This window comes from Cydia fagiglandana, chromosome 5, assembly GCF_963556715.1.
Source record: "Cydia fagiglandana chromosome 5, ilCydFagi1.1, whole genome shotgun sequence".
NCBI lineage: Eukaryota > Metazoa > Arthropoda > Insecta > Lepidoptera > Tortricidae > Cydia > Cydia fagiglandana.
Genome location: NC_085936.1, coordinates 2,084,630 through 2,111,329, shown reverse-complemented (window position 1 = coordinate 2,111,329; position 26,700 = coordinate 2,084,630). Strand labels below are relative to the sequence as shown.

The following is a 26,700-nucleotide window of genomic DNA, read 5'->3' as shown; positions in this document are numbered from 1 at the left end:
GTACCTAAGTACGTGACATTTAATTTTTTTTTGAGTATTAAATATTAATTTAAATATGTGAAAAAAAGATGTATTTTAAGTATTTCGAATAATCTAAAAATAAACTTCTACAACCAAGTTAATAGGGGAAGGAAGTAATCGCCACCACCACGCCACGTGGCGAAGCCACGCCGTTTTGTCGTCTAAATAGTGTTTAGTTTTAAGTTTATAAAATACAATACAATGTATGTTAGTCTGTAAGGTATTTGTAATATGGGCCTTGTTGCCTGAATAAAATATCTAAATACATAATTGAAACCAAGAACCACGGCGCGTATAAGTATTCTGTTCAAATCTCATAAACATAAAAGACTATCTCGTATATTCGTTTCACCCATAAACACCTAATAACAATGCGCACCTTATACTTGTAATCTTAAACCTTAGAGCATTTAATAACCTGGAGTCGCCTAGAGCTTACCCCTCTGCCGAAAACCTTGTACAATTATGCAAACTTTTGTATGGACTGACATGGCTATATTTGTCCGGTAGAAATCATGTAAAAATAGATGTAACAATACATTTGACGTCCCCTCCCCCGCAAAAATCGGCAGACTGTTTTGTACAGAAAATGACAGCGATGACATCTCCAGTTACTAAATGCTCATAGTCTAATAAAACATGGTCTTCTCTTCCCAGAGTGACACAAGCCTACGTCACAATAACATTGCCACTTTATATAGCGCTATTGCATTTTATCATAGTTATAGCGCTGTCGCATGATGACGTAGGCTTGTGTCAGTCACGTGGTCGAAAGAGAGTACCAGGCGGAGTACATTATTATACCATGCTAAATGCTCTAAGTCTTAAACCCTATCGTATTATCTCAAGCACGTAAACAAAGCCAGAGAAAGCGCGCGGAAGCGGCCGGCGCGGAAACTAATACGGTTACTACCATCTTATATAATCCTAGTAATCCTGAGATACTGGAAACTGGTTGTTGGGCTATTTATCTGCTCGATTTAAAGAAATACAGACTACTGAATCAGAGCAAAAGCCGAGGGTTCCGTACTTTTTTAGTATTTGTTGTTATAGCGGCAACATACATAAATACATCATCTGTGAAAATTTCAAGTTTCTAGCTATCACGGTTCATGAGATACAGCCTGGTGACAGACAGACGGACAGTGGAGTCTTAGTACCTAATAGGGTCCCTATTTTACCCATTGGGTACGGAACCCTAACTATATTGTAGATTATTCTATAAGTGTAATGCAAAAACGACTGTATGAAATGCAAAAGAAGCAATAAAAATTTGAACATTATAATTTGGATATTTGTCACTCGATAAGCGATGAAGCTGGGGTGACATCCCTCGCGCATCGAAATATGTATAAGTACAACCGAGAAGCACAATGAGTGATGTCAATCTGAGATCACCAGGTAATGCCCAATAGCCCATCATAGCTTCAACACACACATTTATCAATGTAGCAACATCAACACTTAATTGGTTGTCAATGGACCTAATGTCGTTACAATAAGGATTATAATGTATCAGTTGACATTACGGATGGTTAATGGTAAAAGTGACATTTGTATACATACGCATAAGTACGCATACTTATGTGAAACTTAACGACTACTTGTATCCCTGCATTAAGTAAATGTCTCAATATCTTAGAACTTTCTCTGTCTATATTTGGATTTGAACTATCAATTTAAGTACGGATATGATCGTATTTGTCTAAGTGATAGCGTGATAAATGACACCCTCCGCTTTATCACTAGCTATTTTTAGGGTTCCGTACCCAAAGGTTAAAAATGGGACCATATTACTAAGACACCGTGCACTCTCCGTCTGTCTGTTACCAAACTGTAACTCATGAACCATGATAGCTAGACAGTTGAAATTTTCACAGATAATGTATTTATGTTGCCGCTATAAATATAACACCGTATGGAACCCTCGGTGGGCGAGTTCGACTCGCACTTGTTTAAACTAAAATTATATTGCTTTGGTATGCAGGGTAACGGTGTAAAATTGAAAATAAAATGAGAATTACACATGATTTAATGATTTTCTTTATCGAGCCAACTTTAACATTTTAAACATTTTTATTGATGTCGGCCCTTAAAAATGTATTCTAGTGTCGGTGTGAATTTTTTAATGACATTTTCCCTTGACAGAGACGTGAAAAAATTCAAATACAGTGGAACCTGGATAATTGCAATCTCAAGGGACCGGCCATTTTTTGTCAATTAACCAGGTTTTTCATTTAAGCAGGTCGTGTCAATTAACGAGGTTCAAAAAAATCGTTGTGTCAATTATAGAGGTTTTCATTAATAGAGGTTGCGTGCTGACAAATTTCTTTTATAGAGGTGCAAATAACCATTGAAAGTAGATTTACACGCTTACGTTCTGGGTTTCTAGTCTATAAAAAAGCTATATATAGCTTCTGTCAATACTTGCACTTTTACACTACATTAATTACTACTTTATTTTCTTTATTTTTTTATTTTCATTTGGGTTTAAAAATTCTATTGAATTGTAGAAGAAAGTTTTATTAGAATGTGAAAAGCATACTTTGTTTTTGATTTTAACAAAACTATTTCACCTACTATAGGCTGTGATAGATATCCAATAAATAAATTGAATTCTGGATGAAGATATAAATAAAATGATCGTTGCTATTAAAATATTGTTTCTGCTGTCTACAACTGCATTATTTTAATTACAGAGGTAATAAGTAAGACTCGTTTCAATAATAGAGGTAAAAAAAGAGCAATTATTACGGATTTTTTAACACAGTGTCAATTATAGAGGTCTTAGTTGCGATGTGGTCAATTACAGAGGCAAAATTACGAAAAACACTAAAATCTAAATTGCAATTATAGAGGTTCCAAAATTTCAATTATAGAGGCCTTTTGGTCTCAAGGGACCGGGACCGGACTTTTGGTTGCAATTATTGAGGTTTTCCATTTATGCAGGTGCCAATTAACCAGGTTTCACTGTATTAACTAGGTACAGTTTTGCGTTAGCCCCTTCTTAAAAATGACGACGCCTAAAAACTCACGGTATATCGTAATAAACTGAAATAAGCCCTATTAATAATGTCTGTAAAGTTTATTACACAGTGCAGAAAATAAGAGCGTTAGTTTTTGAGAATGCAACAGATTCGCGTCCTTAAACTAATTGATGCAACTAGACTGTGACAGCAACCGTGCGTTAATACAATGGTGGTAATTTTATTGTTTCATTTGTTATCTTAAAAGTTTAGTAACGAAATGTTGTGTAATGTCACGTTTGTTCGGTCTGTGTAATGTGTGTTTGATTAAGGGCTTTAGTAAAGTGATTTGACGTATGTTGTTTGGATTACTTAAATCATTTGAGAAACCATAACAAATGGTGAATATAGATTAGCTTACACGGAAAAACTCGCTCACAAAGAAATATGTATGTTTGGAATAATTGAGATTAAAGTTTGGGTAGTGTTTTATTCTTTGGTCTTATTCTCGTCATCTTTTTGAATTTGGTTAGTATACTCTTGTTTATATTTAATGCTTAGTTTTAATGTCCAACAGACAATCTTAGGCATAGGTATTTAACGATTAGTAAGAACTAATTCCCATAGCTCCGTAATTTTGAAACAAATTCTAAAAATTTAATCGACAATAAAATCCAGAGAGATGCTTAGCAAAGGTGACAATCGCACATCGAAACGAAAAAGAAATAAATGGATGGCAGATGCTACGAAAATCCACGTACTAATATTTCCAATAAGTACATTATTAAAGTGTTGTTTTCTATCAACGATTGTCATATTGGCGAGGCCCCCTGTATTAAATAAGTGACAAAAATACGAACCCATTGTTGCCCAAGCTGAAACGGAGATATTTCGCCTTCAATTGCAATGAATATCTTGGTGTTACTCCACATCCAGAACTGTTGTCATAAAAATACACTCCCGTTCAGTAAAGTACACACAAAACATAATATATTTACAATGAATTTTCTTCCACAGGATTCCACGAGGCCGTAGGCGAAGCGATCGCCCTCTCGGTCTCCTCCCCCCGCCACCTCCAGACCTTAGGCCTCGTCCAACGCTCCGTGGCCGACACGGCCCATGACACCAACTATCTTTTCACACAAGCAATGGACAAGCTTGCCTTCCTACCGTTCGCGTTGTCGATGGATAGATGGCGCTGGGATGTGTTTACGGGCGAAGTGAGGAAGGAGCAATACAACTGTCATTGGTGGAGGTTGAGGTTTGTATCATTTTTAGCTGGGATTTGTTGGCAAAAGGTTACCGTCTTTCGTCGTATGATGGGCATGAACAGAACAGGCACTTCAGATATCTGATTTTTTTAGTGTCCCACCGTTTCATGTGGAATGCGTCCAAGTTATCCCACCATCTCGTTTTTGTGGTCTGCTCCACCCCATTTTAGAATATTGTGGCATCAAAAGCAGAAGTTTCTGATTTAATACAAAATAAATATACCAGGTTCCACTCCGTAAATATTTTGGCAGACATACCAAGCTCAAATCATACAAAATAGAGAGTATCATCCTAAACTGTAGTAATATTGTAGAATGATTGCATAGAAAAGCTAGCCACAGTTAGTATTATTCAAGGAAAACAGCACCTGTCTACATACTATTAAAGAAATTAAGGACAAAACAGAAACAGTTATTGAAGAAAAGAATGAAATGATGTCGCGAAAGATGATTTGTCAGCAAAAATAACAATTTTCCAGTTTTTAAATAAATAAAACTACTAATTTCAGAAAATTGCAACCATATTTTCACTTACACCAAAATAGAAATCACTAGAAGTTCAATCATCATAGCAGTTTCCAACGTAATAGAAAAAACTATAGGGTAAATCACCACGCAGCGCTCACGTAGTAATCACGTTGAGGTAAATGCATCATGGGCCCCGAGGCTTGGGTAGCCATTTAAATCATAATCCGTTGGATAACCAAGCATAAGAAATAGGGTGACCACATGTTGCTTTAGTAAGCGGGACAGTCTTTCTTAGTTCTTAAAATTTATAACTAGGGAATCATTTGGAAAATAATTAAAAATATTTATAACAATTACACCTATCATGTATTGTAGTATTTACTAAATACTTACTAGCAGGACCTCATTTTTATTACTTTTTACTCGTATACACATACAAAACTACGTATAAACAAGTTACTTTCAATGTATAAAGTAATTAATAAACCTTTTAACGAAAATATTTATTTAACAACCTTCGGCTGTTTGGTGATTAACCGTGACTACAAAAGAATTGGCCACAATCACAGTTGTTCAGTCTTATAAATTAAAAAAAAACATTAATATTAATGTCGCCAAGCGCGCGTCCGTCAGAAAATTTACTGAATTTGTTAACATACTAGTCCATACTAAACTCATCATTATATGACATAATGTGTATGCCTGAACGCTTCAAATAATTAAAGGCGCGATTGTAGGTCAGCCAAGTATTTCAATAAAGATTGATGTAGCTGTACAGTCTAGTACACAAATATCTTTACAAGCCAACGTTCCAAAAATATATTTACACGCCTCTAAGACACTGATAATAAGGTCGTCTAAATATATTTTTGGATAAAGGCGTGTATAGTTGTTTGTGAACTCAACTGTATGGAAGAAAAATTTAATGATGGTCTAGTAATCTGGTTTGATTGATAGCTTGATATGGTTTAGCGGAAATATTATATGTGTCGGAATCACTTTGCGTGAAACTAGCGATATATGTAAGCACATAATTAAGGCTTACACTGCTTACACTAATTGCTTAGTTTAATCACGTTTTACAATGTGTAAAATATCTCACTTATTGGCCTTATCGTCTATTGCATACGATTTATGGTGTATCACTGGAGATACACCTTTTTTGTGTAAAATACCATATACCAAATATGCAGAAAGATGTCATTTTCAGAATACTAGTATGATGCAAAAAGTGTCATCGATTGTGACTATAAAAAATCGGGCAAGTGCGAGTCGGACTCGCGCACGAAGGGTTCCGTACCATAATGCAAAAAAAAAACAAAAAAAAAGGAAAAGAAAAACGGTCACCCATCCAAGTACTGACCACTCCCGACGTTGCTTAACTTTGGTCAAAAATCACGTTTGTTGTATGAGAGCCCCATTTAACTCTTTATTTTATTCTGTTTTTAGTATTTGTTGTTACAGCGGCAACAGAAATACATCATCTGTGAAAATTTCAACTGTCTAGCTATCACAGTTCGTGAGATACAGCCTGGTGACAGACGGACGGACGGACGGACGGACGGACAGCGAAGTCTTAGTAATAGGGTCCCGTTTTACCCTTTGGGTACGGAACCCTAAAAAAGCGAAGATACTCTCAATGAATATGGTTGCGGTTTTAATTATGTTAATGTTAATGGTTTAAGTATTATGACCGCTGCTTGCTGCTCAATAATTATGACAACGCGGATTAAGGTACTAGTGCTCGACAAGCTAAGTAATGCCAAATAGATGACACCTTGCTGTCACCTCTATTGACAATTACTTAAGTTTCAAGATGACATGTGCTGGGACCGTGTCGAGCACCAGTACGTTTACCTTATTAAAATTACATCTAATTCAACTGACCGACCAAATATGCCGTCGCAATTAAAATTCAGCTGACCGACCAAATATGCCATCGCAATCTAAAGGTAAAGGTGGGACATAAAATGAACCGTCTGATCCCACCTCAATGAAACTCGCATGCAAGATCTCGCACCGTCTATATGGGCCCTAAAAAAAGATGAAGTCTTTAAAAAAAACATAGATAGTAATAAATATCTCTTGTTATAATAATAATATATTGTTATAGGGAGCAGTACCAGGGCATCAAGCCGCCAGTCCTCCGCTCCGAGCTGGACTTTGATCCTGGTTCCAAGTACCACATTCCTGCCAACATTCCCTACATCAGGTAAGTCTTAGTGATCTTTAAGACCTGGCCACACCGGCTGCGTGTGCGTAGACGTGCAATTGCGCGTGCGCTAACATGTTGGAACCGCACACGCACACGTCACGCAAGCGGTGTGTCGTCTCTCATAAGACACTTTATATTACAACCCACACGTATTTAGGGTATTTTATGCGACTGGAATGTCGCTTACGAATGCGACTTTTGATAATTTGGAAAATGATATCGATGAAATCAATATTTAGTCCGATGAAATTAGATTGTCAAATTGTTACATTGTCAAACCAAAAGTCTGGTTTGCAGCGATCTCAGAAATATCAAAAGAGTAGAGAGTTACAAAATGACAAACTACTTACTGGAGTGGTTTTATATAAAAAACGTGTCAAATGTGATCCGCAGCGGGACTAAGATGCAAGGTGCTAAATTTGAGGAACAACGAAAATAATTAGGTAATAGATATAATTAGTAAAAATGAAAATAAAATGAAATGAAGCTGATGAATGAATTAAGGATGAAGGTAAGTATTTTTAGGAATATTTAACGGCCGTGGAAACTACTCAAAGAAGCGGAATGGTTACATGTAATAAATATCCCACCAAAAACATAAATGTAAAAAAGGAGAGCCAAGTTCAATACAAAAATTATGCTTGGCTGTGGGGCTCGCCGCAAAAAGAATAGAGATCTAAATGAGTGCCACTGCCAAGTTCTATGCAAAATCCAAATATGTATTTATAGGAACAAAATAACATTATAAACAAGTATTAAACTCTATTTCTTTGCTTTATTGGATACCTATAACAATTGCTGTTATTGAAAAAAATGTGAGATCTTAAAGTAGGTTAGATTTGACTTGGCCAGTTTTCATTATATCAATCATTTTATTTATATTGTAATTCTGATAAAACCTGGCCAAGCCAAATCTAACCTACTTTAAGATCTCACATTTTTTTAAATAACAGCAATTGTTATAGGTATCCAATAAAGCAAAGAAATAGAGTTTAATACTTGTTTATAATGTTATTTTGTTCCTATAAATACATATTTGGATTTTGCATAGAACTTGGCAGTGGCACTCATTTAGATCTCCATTCTTTTTGCGGCGAGCCCCACAGCCAAGCATAATTTTTGTATTGAACTTCGCTCTCCTTTTTTACATTTATGTTTTTGGTGGGATATCAATACTTCTTGTAAAGAAAACTAGGCAGGAATTGGGATTTAATGTTTTTTCTTGTGTTTCCGCTGTATGGTTTTTACTTCTGTTCTTTGTATAATTATGTGGTGCCGCGCGCCGCCGACGACACACCGTTGGCCGGTTGTTTAGAGCGTATTACAAGTTTTTTGTATGGGGACACCACTTATTTTTTGACTAAACTTTATTTTACTATAGCAAATATAATAATAATAATACATATATTGGAGTAGTTTCAAATATCTGCTTGTAACGGTTCCAACGCTACAATAAAAAAATATTTTTTTGTATGGGGACCCCCCCTATTTTTTTACTTTTTTTATTTTTAGATTTTTTCCTACGCTTACGCACAATAACCGAGCTGGATTCCAAATTTCATCCTTCTAGGTCATCTGGAAGTAGGTTAGGTTTAGGTACTTATATGTCAGTCCCAATAAAAAATGGTTTTTTTTGTATGGGGACCCCCCCTATTTTTAAACTTTATTTTATTTTTAGATTTTTTCCTACGGTTACATACAATAACCGAGCTGGATTCCAAATTTCATCCTTCTAGGTCATCTGGAAGTAGGTTAGGTTTAGGTACTTATATGTCAGTCCCAATAAAAAGTGGTTTTTTTTGTATGGGGACCCCCCTAATTTTTAACTTTTTTGTATTTTTAGATTTTTTCCTACGCTTACACACAATAATTGAGCTGGATTCCAAATTTCATCCTTCTAGGTCATCTGGAAGTAGGTTAGGTTTAGGTACTATAAGTCATAAGTCAGTCTTAAAATTTACGACTTTTTGACCTTCATATCTTTATAACCGTTTGAGCTAGCTTCATGAAATTTGGGCTTCTAGATGTCCTTATGGATATAATTAAACACACGTAGTTTTATGTGTTTACGTCAAAGATGTTTTGAGTTATAGAAGGGTCAAAAGTGGCACCAAGTGGTTCGTGTAATATTACACTCGGCGCTGGCTAGCCAGTTCCTTTGCTTGAACTTGGCTTGACACGCTGCCGCGTGTCTAGATCCCAGTATGTCAGTACATAAGATAGATAATAAACATGCGAGGTACCTATCTATAGCAGAACATAATGAGTAGTGGTATGATTTGGAACCTAGAAAAGGCAACGCCAAAATTATGAAATCTCTTTTGGACACAATAGAATTCTCAGGAATTTACTTGACCGAGTTACGTTGTTTTTTGGTCTTTAAAATTTTAATATTACACATGTCGCTTATTTTCCGTCTCGTAATTTTCTTTATTAAGCAGCTGAGGTAATAAACTCCCCACCTCATTCGCACAATTGGTGCTAAAAAACATAAACAAGGCAGTTACCTCTGATTACTGTGTTCATGTAATACGAATTAAGTAAATTACATTTGCAAATACGTAACTATGTTACTTTGTTTATGTCTAGCATGACGACTCATTATGATAATATCATAATTATTTCAAATCATATTATGATTTGAATTAATTAGACTATTTTAAGAGTGACTTATGTACCTCATTAAGTGTATTTAAATAGAACTAACAGGTAGCAAAATATTTTATGTTATGTTAAAGTATATCTAGAAGTAACATCTAGGTATATAGATGCCAGTATGTAAAATATACGCCATATGCTTAAAAAAACTTTTACAGAAAATATGTTCCTACTTTTCCGCACTTTTGCGGGAAAGGGCACTTTCCGTGCGTATGTCGTAAGTTTAAAGGGCCATATGTACTGTAAAACGTTGTACGATACACGTGCGAATAGGTAATTCGCAACTCGTGTCGATTTAAAACACTCCCTTCGGTCGTGTTTTAATTTATCGCCACTCGTTTCGAATTTCCTCTTTTTCGCACTTGTATCGTAAATAACAATTACAGAACATATGTTCCTACTTTTCCGCACTATTGCGGGAAAGAGCACTTTCCGTGCGTATGCCGTAAGTTTAAAGGGCCATATTATGTACTGTAAAACGTTGTACGATACACATGCAAATAGGTTATTCGCAACTCGTGTCGATTTAAAACACTCCCTACGGTCGTGTTTCAATTTATCGCCACTCGTTGCGTATTTTCTACTTTTCGCACTTGAATGGTAATGTACTATTTCAATATGAACCAAATACCTAAGTTTAAAAGATTATCTTGTTGTGTATTGGCTCCAATTATTTATCTCTAAGTGAGATGTCACAATAGTTTCGATCTTACCTATCATTAATCAATCACTAAACCATAAATAAACCTATAATTCCAACACTGTGAAACCAGAATACTTTAGCGTTACGTAAATATTATATAACATCCTTATATTTAGTAATATCCAGCCTAACCCGTAACTTATGTATGTGTATGCATAATTATACTACTCAGCTCAAAGGCGGCTCAACTACGCACAAAGTTTAATGTAAAAGTATACCTTTTAGAAACAAAGCCAATTTTGATTTTCATAAGCTAATGTGACATGTTTAATCAGAGACTCAGACTAATCTAAGGTGTAAACTCCTTGGAATTAGGTTGATAATTGCGTGTCTAATAAAAGGTTTTTACGTCGTTTTGGTGGCAAGAGAATTGCGGTTACTAGCATGCAATGTTTTTGCTCCCAAGACTTTAACGGCACGATAAAATTAAAGAGTTATAAGCGTTTTACATATTCTTGACGATAAAAGCTTTTTAGGAAAAACACTCAACGTGTAAACTTGTTCATAATCACACATTTTTAATTCGAGGAAAAAATAGCGCACTTTAAGATGAACCGTGCAAACGTAAATTCACGTTTGTCCTATCACTTATATAGTTTTGTTAAAATTTATAAATTTGAATGAATATGTAGTTCGTGAACTCTTGAACTAAAAACGGGAATTTATTAACTGTGTATGTAGGTATGCCTTTTTTGTTGGTATTTTAAATACATTAGTTTTTAATTGCGCTCGAACTAATATTATTGTATGTAAACGGCAAGCATGAGAGACCTATTAGGCCTTTTAGGGTCACATTTTAAAATATTCTGATATTATGTAACGTTAGTTTGGTTACTATGCTAACGTAAAATTATGTGTTACTGGAGCGAACTGCCAACAGCCATTCAATCGTCTAAATTACTATCTGGCACGGTAGTCGTTAGAGATCGTATCACTTCGCCTCGCTATAATTTCCCATATAACCATATATTACCTCTTCTTACTCAACTACCGAAAAAGTGTTATGTTTTCACTGAATAATGGAAATAACTGTATTAGACAGAGTATTTTTCAAATAGCTTGGGTACAGTGATAGCTGTCATCTCTATACAACTTATAAATTTTAAACGCAAAATCTCGCAAAATTTTACTGATATGAGAGCTGTCACCCATGCTATTTTGAAAATACTAAAATTGACAAATATTATGGAGTAGGAAATGAAACGTAAAAATAAAAAATATATCACGTTTTTAATACTCTCCGTACTATTTACACAAACCAGTCGCAAAAACTAAACAATACTTAAGCTGACTATACACAAGTTAACATTTACAAGCTAAACAACAAAGAGATCAGTCCTAATGGTGTCCACCCTCGTAGCCTCCGAAATCATGGTGTTCATACCCATGACCCTCCCCGAGACCTCCACCTTGAGATTCGTAACCAGAGCTTTCGTGACCCTGGTGACCTCCTCCTAGAGATTCCTGACCGTGGCTCTCATAACCGTGGCCCTCAAGACCGGAACTCTCACCACCATGATGAGACTCATGGTGCTCCTGGATGACGGGAACTCCGATCTTCACTGGGTGAGGGACGTGCTTTTCCACGTAGTGTGGAACGTGCTTTTCAATGTGAACTGGCACTGGCTTCTCCACTATGGTGTGGTAGGGGATAGGCACCTTCTTCTCTACTGGGTAAGGCACGAGCTTCTCAACTGGATAAGGCGCGGGGTAGGGCACTTTAACGGTGTAGGGCACAGGCTTCTCAACGTGAACTGGGACTGGCCTGTCAACGTGCACCTTCACGGGGTATGGCACCTTCTTTTCAACTGGGTAAGGCACTTTCTTCTCAACTGTGTAGGGCACTGGCTTCTCAACATGAACGGGCACTGGGCGGTCAACATGGACCTTCACGGGGTAGTGGACGATCTTCTCAACCGGGTAGGGCACGTTCACCTTAACGGGAACCTTAACTGGGTATTTCACTTCCTTCTCTACCGGGTACGGCTGGGGTACGTGCACTTCAACTGGTACTGGCACGTGTTTCTCCACCGGATAGGGGACCTTTTCGTAGACCTTGACGGCTACAGGCCTGTCAACGTGCACTTTCACAGGGTAAGGCACTTCCTTCTCAACTGGATAAGGTTTCTTGATGTACTCAGGCACTTTGACGATTTCTTTAACTGGGTAGTGTACAGTTTTGACGACTGGGTACGGTTGGGGTACGTGTACTTTGACCGGGTAGTGGACGATCTTTTCTACGGGGACAGGGATGTGTTTCTCCACGGGGTAGGGCACTGGGACTTTCTTCACTGTGGTGATAGTTTTGTGGACCTCGTGGTGCTCGTGACCGTGGCTTTCCTCGTGTCCCTGGCTGTCTCCGTATCCTTGGGCCTCCTGGCCCCCGAAGTCGTGCCAGCCGAAGTTGGACAGGCCTCGCTTGTCCTGTTTCTTCTCGGTCAGCTCAGCCTTCTTCTCCGCCTTCTCCTCTGCCGTGGCTAGGCTGATGGCCACGGCCAAGATTAGGGTGGATTTCTGGAACAGAAAATGGAATATTGTACTTACGATAATTGAACATTAGTTCAGGAGTAAGGAAAGTTCACTTTTGCTGTAGGTAGTTAAAGATGGTCACCCTACAGATATAAATATTTACTTAATGCTTTTTGAAAGATAACTATGCCAAAATTAATTGTAATTAATAATATGTTGATGATTAAATTGTAAACAGTAAAATATTTAAGCTTTAAAATAAAATAAAAAACAAATTGTTGTCCTCTAAAATAATTCCGATTAAAAAATCATAAACACTATAAGTATTTCTGTTTTTAAAATAAAGAAAAAGATCACAATTTTTTTGTTATTTAATGTTATTAAACGACACTTTTATTATTATGTTATATGGACAAGCACTTCTAAATACAATAATTTTAAATTATTTTCGTTTTTTTTTTTATAACCAAATCTAAAACTCAAAATCACAATTTCACATCACAAGCACTTCACTTATTAAATTTTCTACTAACCAATATTCTCATATTCGCTTTGCCTATCTTACAGCGAATCCGACGGTGGAATGTGCATAGCGTGCGACGCTAAGCCGTTTTATAGTGGGTGCAACCTCTGATCTCGGTGTGACTTTCGCTGTATGAGTGTTTCGTGCGTGGATTTTTTTTTTCAATAATGCTAGGGCGGTTTTCGGTAAACTGGTTTGATTAAGAAATTAGTCTAATATGGAGCGGTGATGAAAATGTTGATGAGTTTGAGCGATTGTAAATCGTCCATGAATAAAGTGCGTTTTTCTACCTACATATTTCTCGCGTTGTACGGTGGTCGCACGACAGTGCCTTTAAATGTCTTTTGGTTGGGCTTAATTTAAAAAATAATTGAAGAAATGTGTTTTTACAGTATTTTTATTACTTAATTCTTAATTTTATGGAAGCAATTAATGTATAATTACTTCAATAAAATGCCTACAAACATTTTACGTGACAATTACTCGATAAGAGGTGTCCCAAAAACAGTAGGGATCCGTTTAAGGGCATATTTGGCGTATCCTGATTAAGAAAAAGTAGACGAAAATATTTTTTACACGAAAAACATTTACCTTTGTATGCAGAGTTGGCCGGCTTGAAAAACCCATAGAAAAAAATACCTATCGTCGAAAATTTTTATCTTCTACGTAATAAGAACACGGTAGCTTAGATTTAATAATTATTTCCTTTAAAGGAACCCAACTATTTTTATTACACCCTGTTTAAATAAAAACGATCTATTCTATCTATCTAGAAGTATTAGAAAAAATTTAATTATTTCAGAAAATATTTTAATTTGTTTATATTTCAAGTAGAAACACTACTATTTAAATTATAAACTGAAATAAATGTCATATATTATGAAAAAGTGACCAAGGATGGAAACGAACCAGCGTCCTCTACTATCGCGGCAGGTGCTTGCTGGTCCTTGGTCGCTTTTTCTTAGTATAATTATGACATTTATTTCAATTTATAAAAATGAACTGGCATAGAGACCGTCATTCTATACGAGAATTAACATTTAATTAAAAACACAAGCTAATTTACTTTTAGTTACATTAAGTTTCATCTCAATCGAACTATGGCAAGTGAGTCTAATTTCGCTTTCAAGATATGATACTACTTACATAGACTATATGTGACGTCCCACGGGTAAAGATACCTTATGGCGGTTGGCGCTTACGCTATTATTAACGCCGGTCCAATATTACTGCGGCGCTATGCGACGTAAGCGCCAGCCGCTATAAGGTACCTTTTTCCGTGGAACGTCACATATAGGTAGTGCATAAATGTTTGCCATCGTCTTTTCACGCAAACGCACGAAAGTATTATGCTATTTCAGTCAGTGTCAGTACAATAATACTGAGGTTGACAGAAATAGCATGACAACTAATGGAAACGTTCGTTCCAAGAAAATAAGATACGAATTATGCACTACATCTGTACAAACATTGGAAGTTAAAAGCTTGTAATTATATGGGCGTCCCACATTCCCACGTTAATTCTTTTGCATCGTAAGATGCAGGTCGGTATAGACGGATGGCAGGTCAATGAACTCAGTGATGATGACGTAGAAGCGTTCGTCGATTACCATACCATAGATGCCCGATTCGAACGTTAACAGCCGTAGTCGAACAATGAGAATACGTCAAATTACTAGATATTGAAACGATATGGATCGGATATGTCAGTGTCAAACAAGTGTCAAAATTGACGATTCTAACAAAAACGTATCTCATTGTTCGAATACGGCTGTAAGATACGTCAATTAATGATCTAGAAACGATATGGATTAGATATGTCAGTGTCAATAGTCTGTTTGAAGAAACGTCACATTTGGCACTGACATATCTAGTTATATCGTCTCTAGAATATATCTAAATGACGTTCCTTAAAGTTCTAATCAGGCAAAGAATCTGTCTAAGCTAACTGTGCACGACCTTAAAAGAACAAAGTTACGGTGTGTCATTATAGAAGTCATATTTTCATAGAAATTTCATACTTATTGCCTACCTAAAACTTAATTGCACAGCAAAAGAGCATCCTGTTGTTCAAATCAGATTTTTTGGAAGGATGACAAGCCTGATAAACGAACAGATATATTTAAAAATGAAATAACCCTTGATGGCGATAACATTAAATAACAATACATCCTAAATGGTCATTCAAAATTAAAAACCAACTTGAGACAAGATGCCATAGTTCGCTCCGTAGCGAACGATAGGTACTGTACCTAATCTCTTTCTATCACTCTTCCATATTAGTGCGACAGTGACAGTTGCGTTTTATTCGCTACAGAATTGAACGATTGGCATGTTGGCTACGCACCCAATAATACTAGTATTCTTTCTTGATCACGTCCATCTCACGATATCGACAATGTATGAAATGAGTAATTACTAAATAAACATAAGCATAAGGGTTCTTTTTAGCTCCAAATGCGTTTTTAGCGCAGATTAGCGCCATCTATGTCAACGGTATATTTAGATCCGAATAATGGCTACTTTTTTCTATACATTGGTATCAAAGCTATGCATATAGGTACTATAATTGCAGAGATTATAGCCGCGCTATAACACTTTACAGCTGCGGGTTTTTGATCGGATCTTTCTACGGGTTAAAACGTTTCACATCCAAAACATATTGGGCCCGATTCGGATTTTGAAATAAACATCTATTAGATATCTTTTAGACATCACCAAGATACGATAACGATATGTATAAGATCTCACCTGTCAAATTTGACATTTGCGCGATTCTGGAGATACTCTTGAACGATTTCCACAGGATATGACTTAGAGATTCAATTCACATCTAATAGATATCTTACTCTATCTAACGTAAAAGGACATTGGTTGTCCGAATTGCGCTGCAAAAGAGAACTAGTTGATATCTAAACTATAACCTATGTAGAATGGACCTAGTACGTGTCGTCTCTTGTGAATATCTTGAAGTTCGAATACGGCAGATTCTCCAATAATCGTACCGAATTCCTGAATAATTATCCGGAGATTAGATCACATATGTAATCGCATTACGCTCCGAATTGCAGTAACACGATGCAGTAATAACTTAATGATCGGGCTAACGATCAGTTGCACTGCGCTGCGGTTAGGCCCAAGTAAGTTTGTTTTGACATATAACATATCCCATCAAAAAACATTACATGTAAAAAGATGCAAGTCTCGCAATGCAATTCTTCTACTTCAAAAAAAGTTTTGAGATGTTATGTGAAACCAAGTCGGTTATTTTAGTCAGTGCCAGGGGTGTCAGATAACAAATAGTAGTTTTTAGGGTTCCGTACCCAAAGGGTAAAACGGGACCCTATTACTAAGACTCCGCTGTCCGTCCGTCCGTCCGTCCGTCTGTCACCAGGCTGTATCTCGTGATCTGTGATAGCTAATAGACAGCTGAAATTTTCACAGATGATGTATTTCTGTTGCCGCTATAATAACAAATACTAAAAAACAGGATAAAATAAAGATTTTAGTAGAGCTCCCATACAACAAACGTGATTTTTGACCGAAGTTAAGCAACGTCGGGCGGGGTCAGTACTTAGATGGGTGACCGTTTTTATAGATAATGGTACGGAACCCTTCGTGTGTGAGTCCGACTCGCACTTGGCCAGTTTTTCTATAACCTTTCACATCGTTCATCAGTTCATTTCTTTATGGAGTAAATGTAATGGAAAATGTTTATAGCTGCAAACGGGTCAGTTATCTCGGCAGCTGACTGTACTCTCACTGCTTCAAGTTGTCTAACCCAGTCGTAAAATAGTTGTAATATACCTAATGCATGACTATCATTTAGTTCAGTCCGAATGACTATCATTTGCTAGAGTATACATATAAAACATTGCCTTAATTACGAGTAAGGAAATGTATTTTGACATTATGAATTATATGACTGTTACACGTTCCTAATTATCAATATGCAACTAACGGCGCGATTCGAGAAATGATTTAGAGATTCACTAGATATGAAATAGTAAAGATATGTGACGTTCCACGGCAAAAGGAGATGAACTCGTGAATGCTCCAGATCGCAGGTGTTTGTGATAAATATGCGATCTAGGGCTTTACGAATTATGTACCATCCGTGGTTTGTCAAAAGTTGTAGGTCTTCCCTTGGCCAGGAATTGGGATTTTTTGCGCAGTTTCGAAAAAATCCCACTTACGGGCCTAGGGCACAGACAAAACATCCTCCAGACTGAGCATAGTCGCGCTACCCCTCTGCCACGTATACGGTAATTTTACTCCATGTTCGAGTCGAAAGTGTCTTTGTGTGACGTCCGTGTCTTTAAATGGACCAATCACGGCACGGGACTTCGCTCACTTCGTCCCGCGCACCCCCGCATTTTTGGCATCATGTTGCATGAAATAATTGCTCTAAACTCGGTCTAGACTCTAGAGGATTCCTAGTCTATGGCCTAGGGTGACGTAAAATTCCTTCCACTCTTCGTATCACTTAGGTAGGTATTTTTTTTTATTTGTCATCAATACATCTTATAAAACAAATTCCCTCGCTGCGTCTGTCTGTTTGTGTGTAACTGTTTATGTAAGTATGTTGTAGACATATTAAAAAACTATTGAACGGATTTTCATATGGTTTTCACATATAAATAGAGTGATTCTTGAGGAAGGTTTTAGTGTATAATTTGTTTAGGTTTACCCGTGCGGTGCGAAGCCGATATAAAACAAAGCTCACTTAGCATAAGTGCGCGGTAATCCGTTGATTTAAAAACTACGAATAAAGGATGGCTCACTTATCAGACCGGACCGTGTCCGGGCCGGAGCTTCCAGCGCATCGTTTTCTATGGAAAGCATCATGTGATCTCCTCTCATGTCATAGAAAAGTAAGCGCCGGAAGTTCCGGCCCGGACACGGCCCGGTCTAACGTGAGTCATCCTTTAGTGGTGACAAGTAATTCCATGTCAATTTGTTTAGTTTCAGTATGGTACTTTTCAGTAATCACACATAACAAACGGCGCGATTCGGGAAATGAAATAGATCTCTACTAGACCTCAACAAGTTACGATATGGATAATTTAACGATATTTGTAAGATAGATCCCATCAAAAACATAAATGTAAAAAAGGAGAGCCAAGTTCAATACAAAAATTATGCTTGGCTGTGGGGTTCGCCGCAAAAAGAATGGAGATCTAAATGAGTGCCAAGTTCTATGCAAAATCCAAATATGTATTTATAGGAACAAAATAACATTATAAACAAGTATTAAACTCTATTTCTTTGCTTTATTGGATACCTATAACAATTGCTGTTATTTAAAAAAAATGCGAGATCTTAAAGCAGGTTAGATTTGACTTGGCCAGTTTTCATTACATCAGACATTTTATAAAGTTATTCAACATATATATTTTGTAATTCTGATAAAAACTGGCCAAGCCAAATCTAACCTACTTTAAGATCTCACATTTTTTTTAAATAACAGCAATTGTTATAGGTATCCAATAAAGCAAAGAAATAGAGTTTAATACTTGTTTATAATGTTATTTTGTTCCTATAAATACATATTTGGATTTTGCATAGAACTTGGCACTCATTTAGATCTCCATTCTTTTTGCGGCGAACCCCACAGCCAAGCATAATTTTTGTATTGAACTTGGCTCTCCTTTTTTACATTTATGTTTTTGATGGGATATCAATACTTTTTGTAAAGAAAACTAGGCAAGTATTGAGATTTAATGTTTTTTCTTGTGTTTCCGCTGCATGTTTTTTACTTCTGTTCTTTGTATTAATTATGTGGTGCCGCGCGCCGCCAACGACACACCGTTGGCCGGTTGTTTAGCGCGTATTTTAGCGTAGCGGTTTTTTGTATGGGGACCCCCCCTATTTTTTAATTTTTTAAATTTTTAGTTTTTTTCCTACGCTTACACACAATTACCGAGCTGGATTCCAAATTTCATCCTTCTAGGTCATCTGGAAGTAGGTTAGGTGTAGGTACTATATGTCAGTCACAATAAAAAACAAAATTTGTATGGGGACCGCCCCTATTTATTAATTTTTTTTTGTTTTTAGATTTTTTCCTACGTTTACACACAATAACTGAGCTGGATTCCAAATTTCATCCTTCTAGGTCATCTGGAAGTAGGTTAGGTTTAGGTACTTATATGTCAGTCACAATAAAAAATGGTTTTTTTGTATGGGGACCCCCCCTATTTTATAACTTTTTTTTATTTTTAGATTTTTTCCTACGCTTTCACACAATAACTGAGCTGGATTCCAAATTTAATCCTTCTAGGTCATCTGGAAGTAGGTTAGGTTTAGGTACTATAGGTATGTCAGTCAGTCTTAAAATTTACGACTTTTTGACCTTCATATCTTTATAACCGTTTGAGCTAGCTTCATGAAATTTGGGCTTCTAGATGTCCTTATGGATATAATTAAACACACGTAGTTTTATGTGTTTACGTTAAAGATGTTTTGAGTTATAGAAGGGTCAAAAGTGGCACCAAGTGGTTCGTGTAATATTACACTTGGCGCTGGCTAGCCAGTTCCTTTGCTTGAACTTGGCTTGACACGCTGCCGCGTGTCTAGATATGTCAAATTTGACGTTTCCGCGATTCTGGAGGTCCTCTTGAACGATTTCGACAAGTTATGACTTAGATATCCAAGTCACATCTAGTCGATATCTATTGTAAATCTAGTTGATCTCTATATCGTTTCAAGATCTTGTGATTATCTCGTTTCCCGAATACCCGTGATAGATTGAACTCGATGTATCACCGTCAATAATATCAATCATGTGTCGTAATCCATAGTTGCATTCGTAGTACACGAAAGTATTGTTTTACAGCTTTCTTGACCCAATAAGTACTTAATTGAAGGCCATCGAAAGGAACAATTGCATAAGTATATCTCTAACTTACACATATATCCGAAATATACATATGTCTCTTTCAGTTTACATATGAGGGAAAAGGTTGGAAGTAGTGTGTGGTCTGTGGGTGAAAGATATTACGGTCAATTAATGAAGACCTTGAGTGCAATTTAAGAAAGTTTTGTAACTACTTGGTACGAAATAGTTTGAATAGGATGAGTTAATGGATATAATAAAAAAACCGGGCAAGTGCGAGTCGGACTCGCGCACGAAGGGTTCCGTACCATAACGCAAAAAATAACAATAAAAAAGCAAAAAAAAAACGGTCACCCATTCAAGTACTGACCACTCCCGACGTTGCTTTTAACTTTGGTCAAAAATCACGTTTGTTGTATGGGAGCCCCATTTAAATCTTTATTTTATTCTGTTTTTAGTATTTGTTGTTATAGCGGCAACAGAAATACATCATCTGTGAAAATTTCAACTATCTAGCTATCACGGTTCGTGAGATACAGCCTGGTGACAGACGGACGGACAGCGAAGTCTTAGTAATAGGGTCCCGTTTTACCCTTTGGGTACGGAACCCTAAAAATACATGTATGTGTGTATGTGTAACAGTTCGAATTCTTTTGAGTGGATTAATTATTTCTTGTTGTTTTTCTGTCCCTTTAAGACGAAACGGGAGCTGAGCTAAAAGTCAATTTTGAGATTTCAAGCTGAATATACCCGTCGCTCTGACGGGGCGTAACCGCGGCGTGAGAGACTGTATTTGTGTGTGTAATGCACGCACACTGACGCGTGCGGTGCGCCCGTACTCGCGCTGGCGCGCACCTCACTGATTGCAATTTGCATTGCCACTTTTTGTTACTGCTACTACTAAGTAGGGTAATTCGCCAGTAACTGGCCACTTTTAATAACTGGCCGCCCTAAACTAAAAATGAATCCTATTCACCTATAAACAGAATTCATTTTAGTATAAGGTTTCAATAACTTCAATAACTGGCCACCTTATACTAAAATTAATTCTATTTATAGGTGAATATAATTCATTTTTGGTTTGGGGTGGCCACTGACGAATTATCCTATTGCGATTGAACTTTTTTACTTACCCGGCTTACGTTTACGGAACTCGATATCGAATAGGGTAATTCGCCAGTAACTGGCCGCCCTAACCAAAAAATGAATTCTATTCACCTCTATACAGAATTCATTTTAGTAGGTATAAGGTTTCAATAACTGGCCACCTTATACTAAAATGAATTCTATTTATAGGTGAATAGAATTCATTTTTGGTTTTGCGTGGCCAGTTACTAATAGTGGCCTGTTACTGGCGAATTACCCTATTTATGTACTTAGTGGTTAATACTAGTATCAAGTAAGTATTTTTTTTTCAATAATGTTCAGAAACGAAGTATAGACATGACACATATAAATATTAACGTCTTTGTAAGGCAGGATTGGACATTCTATAGAGTAAGAGTAAGTGTATGAAACAACCAATTCTGCTAGGACTAGGGAATGCAATCTAGATCTCGCAATTTCGAGATCTCGTTAGATCTCGCACGTATTTTCGAAATTTAACCTAGTTGACAGGAAATCTCGATATATGCAATCTCGGTCGAGATCTCGATTAATATTTTCGAGATCTCGAACAAGACTGAAAGTGAAATACTTTGTTTTAAGTAATATATGACCTTAGATTCATGTTGTTCAGGCAGTGCTATTATGTGTCTGGCTTTAGCTCTATTATTGTTACGCAGTTTCTAACAAGGAAGTGAAATGAGTTTGTGGTGAAATGACAAAACATAGAAATTAGAAGGTTTGGTCAATTTTCAGTACTTTGAAGGCCATTTTCTTGTAACAGGTTGAGTTTGGGCAGCTAAAAAAAATACGTGTCCGTTATTTTAGACTACTCTATAACATATATCAAATTAAATCAAATCGGAGTCGGACAGTTGGGTACCCTTCCTTGTAAGTAAAGGTAAATAGTGGTTTAACATCGATAGCATTTCATAGAAGTAAAGTAAAAATTAAAAGTGATTTTATGTTAAATGTCAATTTAATTTGTTGTTGTTAATTTCAAAATATAACATGAGGTACCTTAAATAAGTAGTATGTCGGCGGCATATAGTAAAATCGTAATCCTAGGCGTATCATGAAACGCCACCATTTCCTGATCTAATATTAACCCAGGCATATCACTTATGAAAGAGACGGCAGATCCATCAGAGCAATGCATTCTTTGATATTCCTAGCTTCATAGCGGGCGCATTGTAAAATAATTGATCGAGAAATCATATATTTTCAATGATTTTGTAAATGACTACAATTATGACTACGGTTATTAGAAACCAATTATAGTATGTTTAATATTCTTTCTAATGGTATGCATCACCAATTGATCAGTAAAATAGAACCCGAAAAATAATGATCAGTTGAGGTCGGTCGCCCGCCATTTACGTGACGGAACAAAATTCATCATTACTTTGTTATATAATATCATACAGCAATAAAACTTATCTTTTTGGAAAGCTAATGAAATTTTTCGTATATTTTATAATAACATTAATTGCGGTAAAGTTATAATTTATTGAGTTAGACGCATGTTTTGTCAGTACTTATGCCATCCATGCACGGTAAAAAATCATATATTTTAAATATTTTGTAAATGACTACAGTTATGACTACGGTTATTATAAAACAATAATTGCACGTTTAATACTCTTTCAAACGACATCTCACACGAACCGATCAGTCCCATAGGACTGAAGACGTGAACAAATATCAATGCTGGTCGGCCGCCCACTTTTTCCTTCCTTTTTTTCGACACGTCCCCCCCCCCCCCCTCTCCATAAAATAAAAACCGGTCTATTCTGGAGACCACGAGGAACACGTCAATACCAGTTTTAGGTATTTAGAAGAGATATCGACGAAAGTCGTGAAGGAGACGACTTTTGTTTAATTTGCCTATAGACTATAGGAATATCAGAATATCACACCTTGAGGTTTGCACAAAATGGCTGATGTTCGCTAGGTAGATCGTGAAATGTCGGCGTTTCATTATATTCCTAGGAATATCTCGATACGCCCGATTTTACGATGTCTATTTGTATGGAATTCTGAGAGATTTTTGATAAAAAAAACACATTTTTAGTTACTTTGTCAAATTCGATCTCGTCGAGATATTAATCTCGATCCCGAAAATCTGACTGTCGAGATCTCGAAACACCCAATCTCGATTCGGATTTTTCGTGCGAGATCTCGAATCGCCAATCTTGGTGCGAGATTGCATTCCCTAGCTAGGACCTTAAATTGCTCGACAATTACGGAGCGTGACTGTACCTAAAAATTTTGTAAACCCATAACCATGCAATAAAATATATTTGATTTTGATTTCTAATTTGAAATATTAGAATCAAAAAGTTCAAAATAGATTGTACCTATGTAACTACAAAAATGTGTTCCCTCTCAACGCAAAAGCCCTTGTGTCTTAGGAGGATCTAGATATTTTCACACAAGACGGTTTATCGATAACTTCTTACATCACTAGATTATCGACATTCAATGTCGACTATTGCCCATCACTTTTCTGGCTGTGTACGTATTTAGAAATTTGACTCCGCCCCTAAAATTAGTGCGATAGGGACAACTACAGCTGAGGCGAAAAATCCTGCGTAAAAATGACAAAAATCGAGGTTTCGTACTCCTCTTTTTCCTCCTTCAAAACTTAACCAATCGTAACCAAATTTGGAAATCTAAATGATTATGAAATTATCTGTGTTGGACCGTTTTGCTTTTTTGGCTAATTGATATCAGTTTTGAATACCACGCTTCTCATTGCGGCATAGTTAATTAGGCCATTTTGGCCATTTTTGAAGGGCTCTAGCGCCTTAAAAAACAAAAATATCACAAAAAGCAAAACGGTCCGACACAGATACTGACAATATTAATCTGTGTTGAAAAAATCATTGCTCTAGCTTCAAAAACCACGGAGGAAAACGAGGAGTACGTTTGTATGGAGGAATGACCACTCCTGTTGGCTCAGGTACCAGAAGACTCACTCTCTAACAAAACGCGTCTGTCACGATCAGCACAGCGCAGATATAGCCGCTAGGTGGCAACAGCGCCACCCACGGCTTATGGAAAACCCCAAAATTGCGGTCGAACGGATTGACTTTTAGCTACCTGTAGCAAAGTGACGAAATCGCGGAGTGAGCCTGCTTTAAGGGACAATAGTACTTAACTAACAGTCAAAAAACTCAAAAATTTATTTAGTACCTCGGGCGGGCCATACGCTTGTTTTCCACCGACGTAGTATAAAAAAACCGGGCAAGTGCGAGTCGGACTCGCGCACGAAGGGTTCCGTGCCATAATGCAAAAAACCGGGCAAGTGCGAGTCGGACTCGCGCACGAAGGGTTCCGTACCATAATGCAAAAAAAAAAACAAAAAAAAAGCAAAAAGAAAACGGTCACCCATCCAAGTACTGACCCCTCCCGACGTTGCTTAACTTTGGTCAAAAATCACGTTTGTTGTATGGGAGCCCCATTTAAATCTTTATTTTATTCTGTTTTTAGTATTTGTTGTTATAGCGGCAACAGAAATACATCATCTGTGAAAATTTCAACTGTCTAGCTATCACGGTTCGTGAGATACAGCCTGGTGACAGACGGACGGACGGACGGACTGACGGACGGACGGACGGACGGACGGACGGACGGACGGACGGACAGCGAAGTCTTAGTAATAGGGTCCCGTTTTACCCTTTGGGTACGGAACCCTAAAAAAGGCAAAAAAAAAACTGTCACCCATCCAAGTACTGACCCCGCCCGACGTTGCTTAACTTCGGTCCAAAATCACGTTTGTTGTATGGGAGCCCCACTTAAATCTTTATTTTATTCTGTTTTTAGTATTTGTTGTTATAGCGGCAACAGAAATACATTATCTGTGAAAATTTCAACTGTCTAGCTGTCACGGTTCGTGAGATACAGCCTGGTGACAGACGGACGGACGGACGGACGGACGTACGGACAGCAGAGTCTTAGTAATAGGGTCCCGTTTTACCCTTTGGGTACGGAGCCCTAAAAACTGGCGTGTGGTATGTGTGTGTGTTGATATTAGTTATATGTTACTATATGTAGTAAAGGTACCATCTAATTATGTAGTTGCCTCGTGTTAGGTAATTTTACGGCTTGTGATTTAATATATTTTCTACATAACTATAATTAAATGGTAATCAGAAAATTTCATTAGTCTTATGAATCTTATGATAGATTATCTATGATGCAAGTCACCAGCGATGTGCGGACAAAGTGCCCAAATTTTCGTATAGAAAATTTTCGTAAACTGCTCGCATTTAAGTATAGGGAATGTTTCCAACAAATTAGAATAGTTGTAATTGATTCTTGGTCTTCCTCTTCCTCTCTTTCCCTCTATTTTTCCTTCTATGATGCTTCTTCCACCGACAAGAGCACAGCTCTTAAATATAAAGAAGAAAAAGAAGAAGAGAATAGTTGTAAATTGAAATTGATTGATTAATTGTTGTTGGAAATTTCCAAATAATATATTGGAAACATTCGCTCATAGTACGGAACTAAGCTGAACGTAATTGTTATTAACCGACTCTAATATAAAATGTTACATTGTGCAACATGGGGCGTAAGTTGAATATTGCAAACGAGAGTAAGTTTGCCGGAGCGATTTACCTATAGACTCGAGTTTGCAATATTATTACGCCCCGAGTTACACACAATGTTTTTCATCACACTTGCGATACAAAAATTAAGTTTAAAGACAAAAAACTGTTAATTATGGCACTAGAAACTTCATAACTCCCTAGGGTACGCTTTTTCTATAACTCCCGCTAAACCTGCGTGCAATTCCACATTTACTGAGCGAGTGTAATGAAAAGTTTTTAATTGCGATTGGTTACAGGTACTTACATTACATTTACATCCTCACATTCGAATATAGTATTATCTGTGTCCGATATGATACTGATCGGTCATTATCATAAGTGACAATTTCTTCAACCGCAAACGTCACTTTTGACACTGATCAGTGTCATGTCCGGAACAGATCGAATAACTAAAATTCGAATACGCCTGTTAGTTGATACAGTATAAGCAATATTTTACACACCAATTAATAGCTCTCTCTTTACTCAAACAAATCAAATTTGTGTTATATAATATACATAATACTCGTACATATCAATTACCAATCACGCCAAACTATAATAAACTTGCTATATTTACGTTTGAAGCGGAACTTGTTAAACTACACAAATTACTTGTTTTTTCGGTAATATTTTCCAATTGACATAAAAAATAATGTTATTTACTTAGTCCGATTCGGACTTAACAACTTGTTGAGGTTTCGAACTGGTTTTGATATGACATTGACGATAGTCTTGGTGATTGGTGCACATCTCACTAGTGTTGGTAGGAACTCGAGTCCTTTGAGTCTGAATTTAAAAAAAACTTCGACTCGTTTTAGCGGCTTCCCGTAGCATTACGCTGAGTGGGGGGTCCTTTTTAACGTCCATCT

General features: G+C 36.9%; 2 protein-coding genes across 2 annotated transcripts in view; one reads left to right on the top strand and one right to left on the bottom strand.

The window, feature by feature from the left end:
* LOC134664276 (angiotensin-converting enzyme) overlaps window positions 1–26,700 on the top strand; it is a 206,487-nt gene that overhangs the window by 39,631 nt on the left and 140,156 nt on the right. The window contains exons 8-9 of the mRNA XM_063520829.1: window positions 4,005–4,248; window positions 6,840–6,938. Of these exons, the coding sequence (XP_063376899.1) occupies window positions 4,005–4,248; window positions 6,840–6,938 (343 nt within the window). The remainder of the gene's footprint in view (window positions 1–4,004; window positions 4,249–6,839; window positions 6,939–26,700) is intronic.
* Window positions 11,518–13,362, bottom strand: LOC134664671 (valine-rich protein-like). The gene is made up of 3 exons (XM_063521416.1): window positions 13,337–13,362; window positions 11,751–12,841; window positions 11,518–11,705 (listed from the first exon to the last, which is right to left on the bottom strand). The coding sequence occupies exons 1-3, from the start codon at window positions 13,360–13,362 to the stop codon at window positions 11,641–11,643; spliced, it is 1,182 nt and encodes a 393-aa protein (XP_063377486.1). The 3' UTR covers window positions 11,518–11,640.

Coding starts and splice junctions, on each gene's coding strand:
- LOC134664671 (XM_063521416.1), bottom strand. CDS start 13,362: ATGCACATTCCACCGTCGGATTCGCT. Junction 12,842..13,336: donor ATTCCACCGTCGGATTCGCT/GTAAGATAGGCA, acceptor AATTATCGTAAG/TACAATATTCCATTTTCTGT. Junction 11,706..11,750: donor TCAGGAATCTCTAGGAGGAG/GTCACCAGGGTC, acceptor CTCAAGGTGGAG/GTCTCGGGGAGGGTCATGGG.